The following is a 15,987-nucleotide window of genomic DNA, read 5'->3' as shown; positions in this document are numbered from 1 at the left end:
CTTCTCTCTCTTGCTTCTTGGGTTTTTTTTTTTTTTTTTTTTTTTTTTTTTTTTGGGGCACTCTCTGTGCAATTACAGGAAGATGATTATAGTTCCTCTATGACATGATTAATATCCAAGCCTTCGATCCCAAGGCTGTCAACTAAGGTCCCAGAACTGAAATGATAGCTCCCACACGCTCTCTTTTCTCTCTCAAACCCCACTTGTTACCCCTGTATATGTATTGTATTTGGTCGGTACTGCCAGATGTGCATCAGCCAACCTTGGTTATTTTTTTTTTATTTTTATTTTTTCACTTTTGAATTCACCTACGTAAAAAGTTGACATCATATTTACGTCGTAACATTGCAAGAAAATATATGCATAGGTCTTGCCACGTATGAATTTATATAAAAGATGGGAGATCATCTGCTAATGCCACTAAGAAAGCGAAACATTAGGCGCGTTTAAAATTTATTTTAAAATAATGTTATTTTTTATATAAAAATAAAAATGAAAATATTTTTAATCTCAGACAGAAATTATTTTTAAAAATACATTTTATAATTTTATTAAGAGATTGTTTTTAGTATAAAAAAATTTATTAATGTCTTTCTTTCTCTCTCTCTGCTCTAGAGAGGAGAAAATGAAAATGAAAAATGATTAAAAGTCATTTTTCATTTTTCTCTCATTTTACACTAAATCAAAAAATCGTTTTCATTTCTGTTTTTTATCTTTATTGTGCCAAATGATTTTATTTTTTGTATGAAAATGAAAATGAAAATGTTTTTAATCTCAAACATAAATCATTTTTAAAAATGCGTTTGGTAGTTTTATCAAGAGATTGTTTTCAGTGTAAAAAAACTCATTAATGTCTCTTTCTCTCTCTTTGCTCGAGAGAGGAGAAAATGAAAACAAAAAATGAAAAATGATTAATAGTCGTTTTTCATTTCTCTCTCATTTTACACTAAACTAAAAAATCATTTTCATTTATGTTTTTTGTCTTTATTGCGCCAAATGTCGTTTTGAGAACGTTTTCATTTTGTCTTTCTCGAAAAACATGAAAAATAAAAACGGGATCAATTCCAAACATGACCATTAAGTTCGGCAGTTTTTTTTCTCCTTGGTAAAAGAAAAGTTTGGAACGAGGTGACTGGTGTTTGTATATTCTTTGAGCTTTACAATGTATTTGGTATGATGGATTATTGAGAGGAAAGAAAATGATGAAGAGAAAAGGAAAGAGAAAACTTATAGTAGTTGTTTGGTAGAGTGGAAAGGAAAGTAGAAAGGAAAATATGAGAGATTTTTAGGCTATGGGACCCACATCTTTTTAATCCTTCCAACTATAGCCGGATTTTAGAGGGAAAAATATACTGTTCATGTGGCTTTATATGAAGTACAATTTTACCCCTTCACATTCTTTTCACAAATATTATTCATGGGTATAAAAGTAATTTACGAATAAGATTTTCTCTTTCCTCTCAATTTACCTTCTAATACCAAATAAGTTAATGTAAACTCATTTTCTTTCCATCGTACCAAACAACATAAAAAAAATTAATTTCCTTTCCATCATTGCTATTTTCCATTACTTTCATATTTTCTTTCCATCCTATTTTCTTTCCATCCTATTTTCTTTCCTTCCTACCAAACATAGCATTAATAAAGTGCTTTCCTAGTGAAAATATTCGTCGAATTAGGCCTTATGGTTGGCCCTTACACCTCGATCCACCAAATGTGCAAGCGACATATAGTTATTATATTATGACATATGATATGATGTCACAATAATAATACTATATATTAACTACACTTCTATAAGCCGTGACAAATAAAATCACAAGTTCTCATTGATCTGCTGATAATTATAATAAGATTCCTTTTTTTTTTAAATGGATTTATTAAATTGTAATAACAGCAAAATTCACTCAAATAAGTTGAGTCGTAAAACATTGATTAATAGGTTTTATGATATATATATATATATAGTTTGTTTCTAATCAATGAATCATTAGAGAGAAAAAAAAAAAAAGAAAAAGAGAAAAGCAGGTAGATGATTGCCCTTATTTTCTGACTCTCCCCACAAGCCCCCCCTTTTATCTTTTAGGAGTGATAGCTAGCTAGCCAGGAACCCTTTTGAAATTGGAATAATGTCTTATAACTTTGTGGGCAGGCTAGGCGTCCAATTACAAGCGGTCCTTGGAATAGTCGAGCCTTATACAATTAAAATGAGAACACCCTTTTCAGCAATATTAGTACTCAGTACTTCACAACACCAAATTACTAATTTTTAATCGTCAGTATTCTTCCCAACAGTATTTACAAGACAGCTCTTTCCCTCCCTCAGTTCGTCTAGACACAAACAAAATATTTACCCTGTACTTATTCTTATCTCTTCCCGTGGAGAAAGGGAAAAAAAAAAAAATTGTACTTTTCTTCTCATTATTGGTGAAGTTTCACTTCCGCGTTCTTTGCTAGCGTAGAACGAAATACGGTAGTTCATAAATTGTCAGATCATAAAATGTACTCCAAGCTTTGTCATTGGATGAAGCACGTCATATATATGTACTCTTGCCTTAGGGTCTCAATTATCAGCCTCATGGAAGTCCCTTCATGAAGATGACGGTTTGAACTTTAGTCTAATTTTCATGATGCGCCAAATGATAGAGTTTTCAATGAAATAAAGATGTTAAATATGTGTCTAACTTAAGAAGTATATTAATTTGTGGTTTGTATAATATATATCTTTCTGTCTTTTTCTTTTATATTTAGTGTAAAGATCGTGTGTATGTGATGTCATCTTGATCATGAACCTTATCAAGTTATTTCCTAACAGCCACGATAATTATCTTTATGATTTCGCTACAAGATATAGTATTATTAAAAAATTAATGGGCATATATTCATTAATACTCAGATGATCATTCCACGACACTACAGTTACATATAGGTTGTGGTCAAATATAGGACGTCTACTTTGGCTTTTCCTTTTAATTTTGAGAAAGCTACTTTTCCTCTTAACTACAAAAGAAAGTGTTTTTTACACGTACTCAGCAAAAACTGCCTCAGCATTTTTGCTGTGGGAAGAAAGGAGAAGAATAAAGGGAAACATTGTGAATATTCGATGGAGACCAACAATAAAGGCCACATATTTCACTTGTGGACGTTGTCTATGAAAATAATCAGCAGTAGTACTTGAACATATATTAAAAAAATAAATTATGTCAGTTTGTTATTTTCCTTCCATGATTATATATGCTATATTTTTACCATTCCTTATTCGCATGGTATTAAGGGGCCTCCACACACGCGCAAACACACAAGACACACGTATACACACACACACCTACATACATACGATACATACATACATACATATAATATATATATATATATATATATTAGCAGTATTATTAATACCTTATAAGCGTGTAATAACACGTACACACACACCTACATACATACGATACATACATACATACATATAATATATATATATATATATTAGTAGTATTATTAATACCTTATAAGCGTGTAATATTAGATAGTATAAAAAAAGTTCCATCTTCTTTATTTTTCAGTTTCAGTGAATTTGCTTTCAATAGAAATCTGACAGTAAAGTTCAGCAAAGAAATAATGAAAGAATCAGTCACTATCCGCTATTATTGGCCACACGAAATACACAAGGCGGTGCATCCATTTACTTTTAACGCATAAAAAAGGAAATCCTGACAATCTTAATATACCTATGTATCGAAATAGATACATTAAGATTATGTGTGTATTAATATTTGTCATAAAAAAAACACATATATGCAGCTGATTATACTTGCACAATGATCACAATACCTTTTTCAGAAAAATGAAACATGTTGTTTCAAAATAATAATGACGATTAGATACAGAGCGTGATTTGAGACTGAGATTAATAGAAATCTCATCTAATATTTATATGCAAAATGTACTAATTATCAATGATAAAATGGCCTAGTGGAAGCAAGATATAAACTCTAACCCTAGAATCTTTGGCCATTTCCTAGACCAAAAATTGTGATATACACCCTGTAACTACATCTTGTTCCCCACTATTCCCTTTTCAAATTTTTTGTTTCAATTGGTCTGCGGTCGGTGTTTTTAGTTTGGCGTTTTCTTGTGTGTATCTTACTTATTATTATTAATATTATCATTATTATTTGCTAATTAAAGAGTATTATAGTACTACTACTCTTGAGTTATAAGAAACCATGGCCAAGCTAGCATGCAAAACTTATGTTGCGATGCCAAACATTATTCTCAAGGATAGCGACTCAATTAGTATATATATATATATATATACACTATTCTGGTTTTTAAGAGCCTCTCAATGACCATGACAAATCTCAGGAACAAGTTATCTCACTTTTATCTCTTATCTTTTATCTATTTATGCGAAAAAGAGACAGAGAGCTCAAAATAAATAAAATTAATTAAGAATGATTAAGTTGTCATTCATCAATAAAGAAGGACTTTAATAATTTGATCAGCCCCACAAAAGTTCACATCAGACGAAAAGTTGATGGGAGAATGTGAGATCAGACTTGAGAGTATGGGCAAGCTTAGCTTTGCTTTTGAGCTCTTTCTCCTCTTACCCTTATATATTATACAAGCACGCCCACCCATTTCACAATATATATATATATTTCTGCAACTATTTTTTTCTTCTTCCTTTAAAGCTTTTCTTCTTTATCGAGTGCTTTCTTTCTTTCCTTTGCTTGTTTAACTTTTTCATATTTCCTAGTCTCACTATCTTCCAAGATTCATTTCATCACTAAAGCTGCTCTCATCAGGTTTACAATAGAAAAATACCAATTATTATTCTTACTTCCTCGATTCTTCAAAGATTCGTCTTAACATAACTACATAATTGCATTTACATATTTATATGCTCCATCATACAAATACACAAAATATACTATAAAGGCTTATAAGGGGCACAAAACCCTAAGAAGGCTTTACTTTTGTTGAAGACTTGAAGCAAACCACAAAAAAAAAAAAAGGGGTATCCGGTATTGCCAATAGGTATACCGTATACCTAACGTTAGCCTCGTGTTTTTTCTTTAGCCAATCAAATCTTTTCATATTTTTTCCAAAAGATAGTCATGAGGGGCACTATATTTGACTCCAGTCTTTTTATAAGCAATATTATAAATATGAGAAAATGAGCAAATTAATAAAGTTCATTCATTTTGGAAAACCAGAGGGGCCAATAGCTAGGTTGTATTAGAAGAAAAAATAATAATAACACGTAGAGTTTATAGTAGTTTAATTTTGTTTGTTTTTCTTCTTCTTCCTTTTTTTTTTTTTTTTTGGCTTAGAGAGACTACATTAAATCCTTCAAGTACAATGAAATTATTTTGTAAATTCTTTTATGAAAAACAAATTTCCTTCTTATCTTATCATCATTGATGACTTTAGTGACCCATCATCATCATTAAATGGAAAGAACAGTTTTTTTTTTTTTTTTTTAAGAGTCCTATCCAGTCAACGCTAGGGTCAAACAGCCACTACACACACATGTGCGGCACCTATCATAGATATAATATGCTTTCTTGTAAAGTTTTACGAATTTCCAAATAATATCTGATTACTTTACTGAGTTCAAAATAAGTTTTAATCCCCGTCTCGTTTATGGGAGTGGATTAGAAGGTTCTTCACCAAAATAATTAATCCTCATTAGAGTCATTACTACTTCTCTAATTTCTCAATCTTGCTAGTTGTATACATACGTTACTGATGGAACTATTGCCAAAGAACTTTTTGCAATTAAATCTTTAGGCCAACTTTCTAAGCCTATCCCGTAAAAAGATTCGAAAGGCCTTACATGTAGGTCTAGGTTTTGTCACGAATGGATCTTTAAAGTTGGAACATCTGATAAGTTTGCCTTTTTCTCTTTTTTCTTTTCCTTTTAGCTTTTAACAATTGCTTGAGCAATTTTATGAAGCTTTCGAACTCGATCTACTAAAATTAGTATCGAAAGAAAACACATCTTTATATTACTTCGGAGAATAGGTTTTTATTTTTTTTTTATTTTTATTTTTAACTCTTATTAAGGCATCAAATCTATTTACAATGAATTTCTTCGACCACGAAAATGTTAGCTGGTTGCGTGATTTTAAAATCTTTATCACTTACGTTATCGGTTATCCTAAAAATTTAGTTTCACTAGATTTTATGGTTTAAGATAATTTCAGTTATATGCGTCATTGGTGCTGCAAAATACGAGATTTACCATGACACAAATTAGCTAGCTTTACTGTTTTCCTTTCTTCTCTAATTATTTTTTGCTTGTTAACTATTCTCTAATTCATATGTAAGTCTAATATTGATTGGTGTTGCTTTTTCACTCGAATATGTAAATAAAACTTTTAGGTCAAATATTTGGCAAAACCCTTAAAAGGAGGTCTAAAGTTGCAGGATTTAAAAGTTGTCTTGAGAAGAAGACAAAAAACCGGAACAGGAGAATATATGCCTTCTCAAGCTCAGGGGCATGAAATCCAACACTTATGGGGCCATGCTTTTCATTGCTTTCTATGCCCACTCAACCATATAAATAACATTATTTTCCTTATTATATGTGATTCCCTATAATCTATCAGCTTTTCCCTTTCTTTTCCTTATTTTCTCTTTTAAAAGAAATTATAGCTATATCACAATGCATGATTAATTGACCCTATGATCCACAATGCTGGTTTTGAATCCACTACACACCCTTGGTTATGAAGGAACTATATAGGGGACATGTTTTGTTTTGTTTTTTGTTTTTTTTTTTTCCCCTTCTTTTTTGTTGATTGATTGATCCCACATTTCGATTTCCTTCTTCTAAGAGACCAGATAGAAAATGGGTCACAAACATGGCTCTACATCTTCAAACACTGGAACTCTGTGACATGAAATAAAATTTGCCGTGTCATGTTGAATATTTTGTGCTAGGAATCTTTATATCACATTTCCGTGTGTGCCCAAGATGTGGGGAACTGTTGGTCAAAGAGGGATAATAAAGAGCAAAAGCAACCAATATATGACAAGCGCTTCTCTCATCCAAATAGAAGGAATGTTAAAGCATTTCACGTCCCAAACCTTCCTTTTTTTTTTTTTCCTATGTTGATGTCAACCTCAGACTTTAATGCAAATTACAGGATTAAAAGAAAAAACAATGTTTCTTCCATCCATCTGTAACATCGTGGACAGTCAAAGGCGTCAAACTGATAGTAAATATTTTCTTTCTTAAAAGAAGCTATACAGTGGCCAAAAAAAAAAAAAAAATCAGATTTTATTAATCACAAATTAAAGGAAAAAAGTTTCTTAGCCTACTATGCTCAACGCACCTGTTAAGTCGATCAGTAGTCATTGAGTCGCTGTCAATTGATAACAAAGTCGCCATATTGCCTTCTGATAGCACGTGAGAAAGCTAGCCCATCAAGAAACATTATCTTCATTCATTGATGCAGTAACATTGATGAGTTGTGACGAGGTACGAGAAAATACTCTACTAATAATAAAACAAGTCAAAATGGATGTATCAATATGAAAAATTAACGAATGATCTAATGGTTAAGAAGTGTGTCATACTTTAAAAAAAAAAAAATTCAATAACCTATATATAAATTCATTTTGATTTAGAATTGGTGGGGTTGTTCAGTGTTTCCATGATACCTAAATGGAAAGAGAAGCAGAGAGAGAGAAAGAAACTAGGGTGAGCAATCTGTACACAAATGAGATATCCAAAAAATAAAAATAAATAAAAATAGTGTACACAAAAGATGTACGAAGTTAAAAAAAAAAAAATTCAATAACCTATATATAAATTCATTTTGATTTAGAATCGGTGGGGTTGTTCAGTGTTTCCATGATACCTAAATGGAAAGAGAAGCAGAGAGAGAGAAAGAAACTAGGGTGAGCAATCTATACACAAATGAGATATCCAAAAAATAAAAATAAATAAAAATAGCTGTACACAAAAGATGTACGAAGTTAAATCTGTAGAGAGTACACAAAACAAAACAATTTAAAGGGGGGGAAAAAATAACTAAAAGAAGACAAGGTTTTTATGATTGAAATAAAAGTGGACGAAGAAGAGTTAACGGGGGGAACTACAGAAATTCTGGAGCCAGCTAGAAAGAGTACCGTATTTGTCCATTCCAGAAACTTCAGTGCTCAATGCTATCAGGTCAAATTTATGTCATAGATATATTCTTCATGATGTGCTCTTAGCTACAAGAACTTCGAATTTCAGTTGGAGAGAGAGATGATATTTATGTCCTTAAATTATAAAGTCCCGCCGTTATTTTTCTTTGGTTACATAGGAACTTAAAAGGAATTTGATAATATTAATAATAACAATAATTACAAAACTATACGTGTGAGTTAAAGAGTGGATATTTGTTACAAATCGGCATGCAAGCGGAGGGAACCGAAACACTTGTAAACTCACTATTTGCTCCATGTGAGACTTTTGATACGTAACATTCCTCCACGCTCCACATTCGCCATCCACAATGCCCATCTTCCTAGCTAGGTCACCTCACGGATCTTGCATTGTATCGGGAAACAGCCTTCCCAATGTTGCCTTATTTCATAGGGCCAGAGCCCATACTACGTCCGATCTCACATTCGACATAGTAGTTTTGTAACATTCCACCATCCATATCTGGGCGCAAATCAAAGCTTGTTCACATTATAGACATTGACCTAGCGGTAGTCTTTTCCTCTTTGGCGGCTTCACTCGACTATTAATATTTGATGCTTTCACGGTTTTACCAACACATCTTAATCCAGTCTATAATGCAACCGCATTCATTCAAACCTCCAACGTGGTGAATTGATTCCGATACCAATTATTACAAACCCATCTAGTAAAACTCAACCTTATAAAACTCGCTTGCATGGGAATCCAATGACTTATAAATCCACTGTCTTATAATCATTCTGGGTGGGGCTTTTGCTATCTAACAATATTCCCTAATTTCGCTTAAAAATAGTCAGGTATCAACTTTCTGTCATAGTTTTGGGAAATGATAACTGGGAATGGGAATCAGGCACGCTACAGTATCTATCCAGCCCGAAAGTTTTTCTCACAGCCCATATTAATGGGCCGAAATGCTAAGCCCATCCCTTGCTAAGCACATCGTACCGAGAGAAGTAATCATTAGAAATTCCACCAAATCCCATTTACCCAAATTCAAAACTTACTTTAAAACTCTCAGCAGATTCCGGTAGGCTACTTAATTTATTTCTCCAATAACATCCATCATCCTTACAGACGGTTTAGCAAATATTTTTCAATTCACAAGTTTATTACTCACAAATTCCTAGTGAACACCCACCTCAAATTGTTATAAAAACAATAAATAAATAAATAAATGACAAAGACTAATAGCTGAAAAAGCAAGTACCTGATTGGGGATTAATACGTTGAAGTCAGCAGATAAGTGGCCACTAGAAGGACCAAAAATGAAGTACATAAATACATATATATATATATATATCTTTCATTTTCACCATGAGGAATAACTACCATATCAAGCCAAACTGTTCACCGACGGTTAAGATGCTATCTGCAAAAAATAATATAACCTTGCAAGTCGCAATTCCTACATGAGATTGCACCGCCAAGTGGAATGCCTGCATATACAATATAAAGAGAAACCGTAGATTGTACAAGTTTCAAACTCGTGTCAAGACACAATATATGGCCAAAAAAAAAAAAAAAAAAACAAGCAGCCAACAAAATTATGCTGGAAGCAATATGTACACATCTCATCAGGGAAGTTGTCTGTTTCACGAGCGGCATAAAACTCCAGCTTCAATTCGATTAAACCTCACAACATCTGTGTTTCTTCTTGGCGGCCCTATTCATAGTCTCTATTCTGTTCTCTACCTCACTTTCTATCCAGGCTTCATTGCCCATTTCAGCTCCCATCGCTTCTGACAACTTCTTTATGACTCCATCAGACTTCCTCCTTTTCAAGGTCTCCCTAATGCGGTTACCATCAATCTTAGTAGAGTTATTCTGAGCAGAGAAAACCTCCATTGTTTTCGCCTCATAATCCCCTTCCTCAACAACAGTACTTGCACTACCACTGTCGCTTGTCCGGCATGGTAAAACACTTTTCACTGTTGTGCAGTTAACACCCTCTATCAGATTCTGGCTACAATTAGATGCCAAGTATTCTGTAGATCCTCTTTCTTCTGCTAAATTTCCACGGCTAGAATGGTTGTTGGAAATCGACCCACTCGAAGAAATACTTGATTGAGAGCTAATTTCTAACGGCTTTTGAACTACAGCTTTAGATTGAATTGGCCTGTCTGTGGATGGAAGAGCTTCTTTTCTGTCCTGCCCCAACAATCTGTGCATCTCTTGAATGACCTCTGAAAAAATATTTTACACGAGACAAAATTCTTTTGAGGTAAGAAATAATCAGAGAGCCAGAAATCAGTTCAGAGTAAAGACTTGGATTCAACTACAAGAATGTGGCAACCAATAAAGAAATAAGGGAAACCATATAGTCAAGCTATAACCGTTCTTTGTAATGAGCATAGTACTTAAATCAACACATTGTAACTGTTACAGGCCAAGAATACAAATACTCAAAACAACATAAGTTCAGGACAAATGAAAGAAAAAAAGGATATATAGACAAAAGTTGACAAACCTTCTAATTGTTTTAGTGAAATATCAAACTCCTGCCACCAAACTCTTCCCTTTTCTTTAGGCAGTTTCACCTTTTGTAATTTGGCAGCAAGAAATAATGAGCCAGCAGCAATATAATGGGGCTTGTACTGCAAGCACAATGTTGTGCGAAGCCTACAATCCCATTGGCAAGCAAAAATGGTTAACAAAATAAAAAATGTTTAAATACTAAGAGTAATAAAAGCTCTTACCAATCATTAACAAAATTCCACGCCACCTTAGCAAGGTTAGGAAAAATGTCCAATCTCTTTAAAGCCGTGACAAGCAGCTTGTAAGGAAGCTGAATATTAAGATCAAAAGCGATAGTTGACAACACAAGTCTTTCCCCAACTAAGATTACTTCCTTCTGCTTATTAAAAACTTCCTGCATAACAGAAAAGTGGTAACTAAGCGCTGAAGCAAACAAATTTATCAGGTTGCAGATAGTACGAGCATGTAACATGTTTACATTTTTCTGTTTGATTCTTCGAGATGCAGAAGGATCCCATTTGTTCATCATCTCATAAGCAACAACCACAACATCATTCAAAAAGCATGGTGTTTCTTCTACTTTGCAAGCAAGAAAGATGCATGCAGTTGAAACTGTCTGCAACGTAGCACTACCATGTTAACAAGAGTTACAAGTGAAATAGAGCAGAAACAAATAAATAAATGCAAGTATATTGCATTAACGCATTTGTAAAGTTCAGGAAAAAAAAAAGGTTCGATGGCTGCTTAAGAGAAACAAAATATCTTTCTAAAGAAAATTTTCATAATTCATACATTTCAGCGGTTTCATGTCTATGATTTTATCCACGTTGAAGGCGAATACAAATGTCGGCCTAAATAACCGTCTAGAAAAAATTCACAAGCGTTATAATCATTCCTCATCTATAAAAAAATATTTACTCATTAAATAACAACAACGTACTGTATAACATTGTATTACCTGCCAATCATTCTTAGCAAGAGACTGGCGCATATAAAATTGGTGGCACATCATCATTGCACTAGCAATTGTCAACTGAGGCCTGCAAGAAACATATCATCAACCCCTAAACAATGACATGACATGGAACATTTTAATGACCAACGAAATAGAGATTCTAATCTTAGGACACACGCCACGTACAAACAGCTATTCTAAAAAGTAAAAAAAGCAAACTAAACTAAAAAAGACACTATAAGCTACATTCAATCGAATAGAAGACAAGGACTGTAAGCAGAAAATGTGTCTTGGAAAATCTAAAACGTGATAGTGATGCAAAGTTCTGAAGTAATGATCAGCTTGAAACAACTATAAACGGTTATTGACTGGGCCTTCTAATCAATTCGTGGAACATAAGAATATTGAGAACGACAGTTTCTCTATCCTTGAAGATGGAATTCCAAAACTAGAAGATTGCTTCAACGAATTGCAGATTGCAAAGGCAAAACGGTTTTAGCATGACTCGAGAAGATCACGATTAGGTTAGATAAGAACACGGAAATAAGTTATCCAATCAAACAATGAACCAACAAAAAAAGAAGCCATGAGCCATTCTTCATTTTTCTAGCAATAACAGATACTATGATAATTACTAAAGCGAAGCTCTTGCACTCACACTTTTAGCTTCATGCCGATCTCTTGAAGAAAGGAGCAATACAACTTCCGCAAATGTGACTCCCTTTTCAGGTCGATACCATCCTTTCTAGACGGAGAATGATTATCAATTTCGTCTTTACTGAAATACCACTTACGCACAGGGAATTGAGATTCTTCCAACACGATCATGGTTGTTGAAACACTCGCATTTCCTAGTGCAGAAGATTCCCAGCCACCTTTCACCTGCAAATTGCAATGGTAGCTTTTTCATCTCAATGAACTATCCAAAAGTGTAAAAATAAAAAAAAATAAAAAATAAAAGAACAAAGAACAAAAAAACAAAAACAAAAAAACAAAAAAAAAAAACCCAAAAAAATCATGCGCAAGATTAAAACATTTCAGAGAAGCACCAATTTACCTAATCGGGGAAGAGGATGAATAAAATCCCCTTATCCGACCAGAATTACCGAACGCTAAAAAATTGCTAAAATACAGCTGATGGCAATACGTAACTCCAACCCTAGAATCCGCAAAATTGCTAATTCAACCGAAGACAATACGGAAAAAGAGGATAGAAAAAATTCCCAATTCAACCAGAATTACCTTATGTTTTAGCCGGGAAAAAAAAACAGAGAATCACCTAACGAGAAAGGACGAACCCTAGTATCCGAAAATTTGTTGAAGTTCTACGAAACTCCAACCCTAGAGTCCGAAAAGAAAAGTTTAGCAAACCGAAGGTGAACGAAATTGCAACAAGCTTCTTTTTTTTTTTTTTTTTTTCCTCTATCTCTCTCTTTTGCCTCGTAATTTCCCGAGAAACAAAAGGAAAAACAAAAACAAAAAAAAACAAAAACAAAAAACAAAAAAACAGGAAAATGGAAAGAGAGAGGAAAACGAGTGGAAAGTGGAGAGATTGGGGTGAGAAAGCGAGTGAAAGGAAGCTGAAGAATGTCGTTTGCTTTGTGTCGCCAACTTAAGATAGGAATTAAAAAAACCCTAATCCTTCGCTGACCGTTGGGATATTCCTTCACAGGTTTTCTATAAATTTGTTCTCCTTGACTCTCCTTTAGATTCTTTTCTTTCTCAGCACGTAACACGCATATCTTAATTTCTTATGGGCCTACTCTTGAATTACTGGGCCATATCCGGTTTCAGTTAGAGGCCCAATAATTTGTAGCATAATGAAAGCCCAAATAGGAAAGTCCTAACGACGAAGCCCAATTATTAAACCTTGCACTGCACAGTGCATGTGACGCACTTGCAATTTTTATTGCTTTTGTTTCTAAAAAGAGAAAAGTGTTGAAATTACCTTGAGAGTGTGGCACTGAATTTCTACTCGTAATTCGTAATTAATATTATTTTAATTATTATAATTATTTAATTAAGAAGGATATTAATTAAGAATAATAAGTAAAAATTTAAATCCACACAAGATTTTAGGGCTCTGTGCAGTGAGGATTGATAATATTATATTTTTTTGGTGAACTTTTTAAAGGATTGGATTGGATAAATTTTTTCAACCCATACTCAAATCCCTTTAGAAGGGGATGTTATTATCCTCTGCTGAAACATGGGATAACGTGTAACTATAGGGACCTATTTGTAAATTTTTATAGAATTTAGGGCTCAATTTTAATTTTTTAGGAATTTAGTAGTCAAAATACAATTTTTATAAGAGTAAAATACTTAAAAAAATATATTTTTGCCCTTCAAGTTCAAAAATTACAATTTGATCCTAAATTTTAAAATTTTGTTGTAAAAACGTCTTTATCTTAATAACACAACATCAAACATGGTATTGGATTAAACAAAAATTTAATTCTCTTTTTCCATACATTCCAATCCATTATCCTAAAACTATCCCATCTAATATCGTCTTATGTTGCATACCAAATAGCGCCTAAAGTATTAGAGTCCGCTAACTTTGACTTTGTTATCTATGTAGTCATGTACAATGTTAACAAGTTGGTTTTTTTTTTTTTTTTTTTTTTGATAATTAACAAGTTTGTTATTCTCATAAACTAATTATTAGCTTTTTTTAAGATGATATCTCTAGTCTATGTTTACATACGAGATTGGCTCAGTACTAATCTAAAACAATAGTAAAAGTGAACGGAGAATCTATACTCATTTTAAATGTGTTTGAATAACAGATTAAAGTAGAGATACTATAATTCCCGGAATGATCAAAACTCGATCAATCATTTGAGCTTAATCTAAAGTGTGATATGAATTGATTGTGTCTATAGCTCCTCGTCATAAAATCACTCTTGGAATTCTTTATAATCACGCGCAACAGATTTGGTGTCACTTCAGAATCGTTTAGCTTAGGAGTCAAATATCAGTTCCAATTATATATACCAATTACCAAGCCTCAAGGCTTGAGAATCAAGCTGGAAATTATTTGCTTATAATCTTTGTAGCTGCTATCTAGAGATAGAATTCATTCATATATATATATATATATATGTATGTATGTATGTATGTATATGTCGTTTAGTTCTAGCAATTATATTAATCAAGAAAAAAACAAAGTAAATCCACATAAAGTAACCTAATTAATTAGTACAAAAGATGCGCTTTCAAATTGTCGATCCATAAAGCATCAAATTAGGATCTTTAGATTTGTCGAGATGATTGGGATACTTTAACATTCATGTGGGTCTATAAAGTAGCCTAGTAGTGGCCTAAATTGAAGTAGTACTCCCTAGCTTTTTAATTTTTAAGTTTTTTAATTTTGGATTTTGAAGACTCCTGGGCTAAATTTTACGGTGATGGCTTGCACGAAAATTACCATCCCGCCCATGTGTAAGTTTCCAGACCATGCGTATTTTACGATGATATAGATGTACGGTAACATAAAGTTATTAAAGTCTCGTTCACTTCGTGAATTCGAGTTGAGATGTGATATTTTTTTAGAGTTTTTCACTGTAACAGAAAAAGTTAGATATGACATTTTCTGAAAATTTTTTACTGTAAAAACTTAAAACTAAAAACTCGAATCGGTGAAATGAACGAGGCCTAAAAAAAAAAAAAAAAGAATTCGTCAACTAGCATTTCAAAATGTTAAATTTTGACAGACTGATAAAATGTAGAAATTTATACTTACAGCGGACAATAGAAATTGATCTTTAAATAATATATGAGAATACAGGTATGTCATCTTTCCTATTATCGCACTACAACCAATGGTGATACCACAAAGCTCTTATTCATATATATATACATATACATATATATATATATATATATATTGTATTTACCTTTTGAGGATCATATTCAAACCTCACGAGGCATTATTCTTTTTTCCCCCCTTTCTTGAGACCATATAAACAGTTTTGGTAATTGGGTATTGGATGTGGAATAATTTAACATACACATATAGGTATATAGTGCAACAAATTGATGGCCAGCATTGGACGGAGCTACATTAGGCCCGGCCGGCTCCTTATGCTCTTGCCCTAGACAATCATTTTTTACTAGTTTTTATCCCCTGGAATCTTCTAATTGGTATTTACATATTGTTTTTTTTTTTTTTAAAAAAAAATCATATCTCAAGTTTTGGCTTTTAATCATATTCATATTTTAATCTTAATATTTTGTTTAAATCAACTATATTATTATGTGAATTTATAATTTTTGAAAATTCGAACTGTGAGAAGTGAAAAAACTTTATTATAAGCTTAGTCCATTTGAAATATGTAGAAGAAGGATA

The 15,987-nt window shown here is 32.7% G+C and overlaps 1 protein-coding gene across 2 annotated transcripts; it reads right to left on the bottom strand.

Moving 5' to 3' along the window:
- Positions 1-6,329: 6,329 nt before the first annotated feature.
- Positions 6,330-13,080, bottom strand: LOC21404762 (cyclin-T1-3). 2 transcript variants are annotated; one of them, XM_010111733.2, is made up of 9 exons: positions 12,876-13,080; positions 12,292-12,515; positions 11,637-11,718; positions 11,157-11,294; positions 10,900-11,072; positions 10,671-10,822; positions 9,411-10,386; positions 7,344-7,507; positions 6,331-7,252 (listed from the first exon to the last, which is right to left on the bottom strand). In XM_010111733.2, exons 2-7 carry the CDS (start codon positions 12,459-12,461, stop codon positions 9,830-9,832), a joined length of 1,272 nt encoding a protein of 423 aa, XP_010110035.1. In that variant the 5' UTR covers positions 12,462-12,515; positions 12,876-13,080; the 3' UTR covers positions 6,331-7,252; positions 7,344-7,507; positions 9,411-9,829. The 2 variants fall into 2 exon arrangements, with proteins under 2 accessions (XP_024030281.1, XP_010110035.1); XM_024174513.1 differs by lacking the exon at positions 11,157-11,294 and having other exon boundaries at positions 6,330-7,252.
- Positions 13,081-15,987: the final 2,907 nt, after the last annotated feature.

The sequence above is a fragment of the Morus notabilis genome, unplaced genomic scaffold, assembly GCF_000414095.1.
Source record: "Morus notabilis unplaced genomic scaffold, ASM41409v2 Scaffold535, whole genome shotgun sequence".
Lineage (NCBI taxonomy): Eukaryota > Viridiplantae > Streptophyta > Magnoliopsida > Rosales > Moraceae > Morus > Morus notabilis.
The sequence above is the reverse complement of the archived record's forward strand: the minus strand, read 5'-3'. Positions and strand labels throughout refer to the sequence as shown.

Excerpts from the sequence above, each read along its gene's own strand:
- LOC21404762 (XM_010111733.2), bottom strand. The coding sequence starts at position 12,461 with ATGATCGTGTTGGAAGAATCTCAATTCCCTGTGCGTAAGTGGTATTTC. Across the intron at positions 10,823-10,899 it reads TGGAATTTTGTTAATGATTG|GCTTCGCACAACATTGTGCT; the intron begins GTAAGAGCTTTT and ends ATGGGATTGTAG. Across the intron at positions 10,387-10,670 it reads TTCACTAAAACAATTAGAAG|AGGTCATTCAAGAGATGCAC; the intron begins GTTTGTCAACTT and ends ATATTTTTTCAG.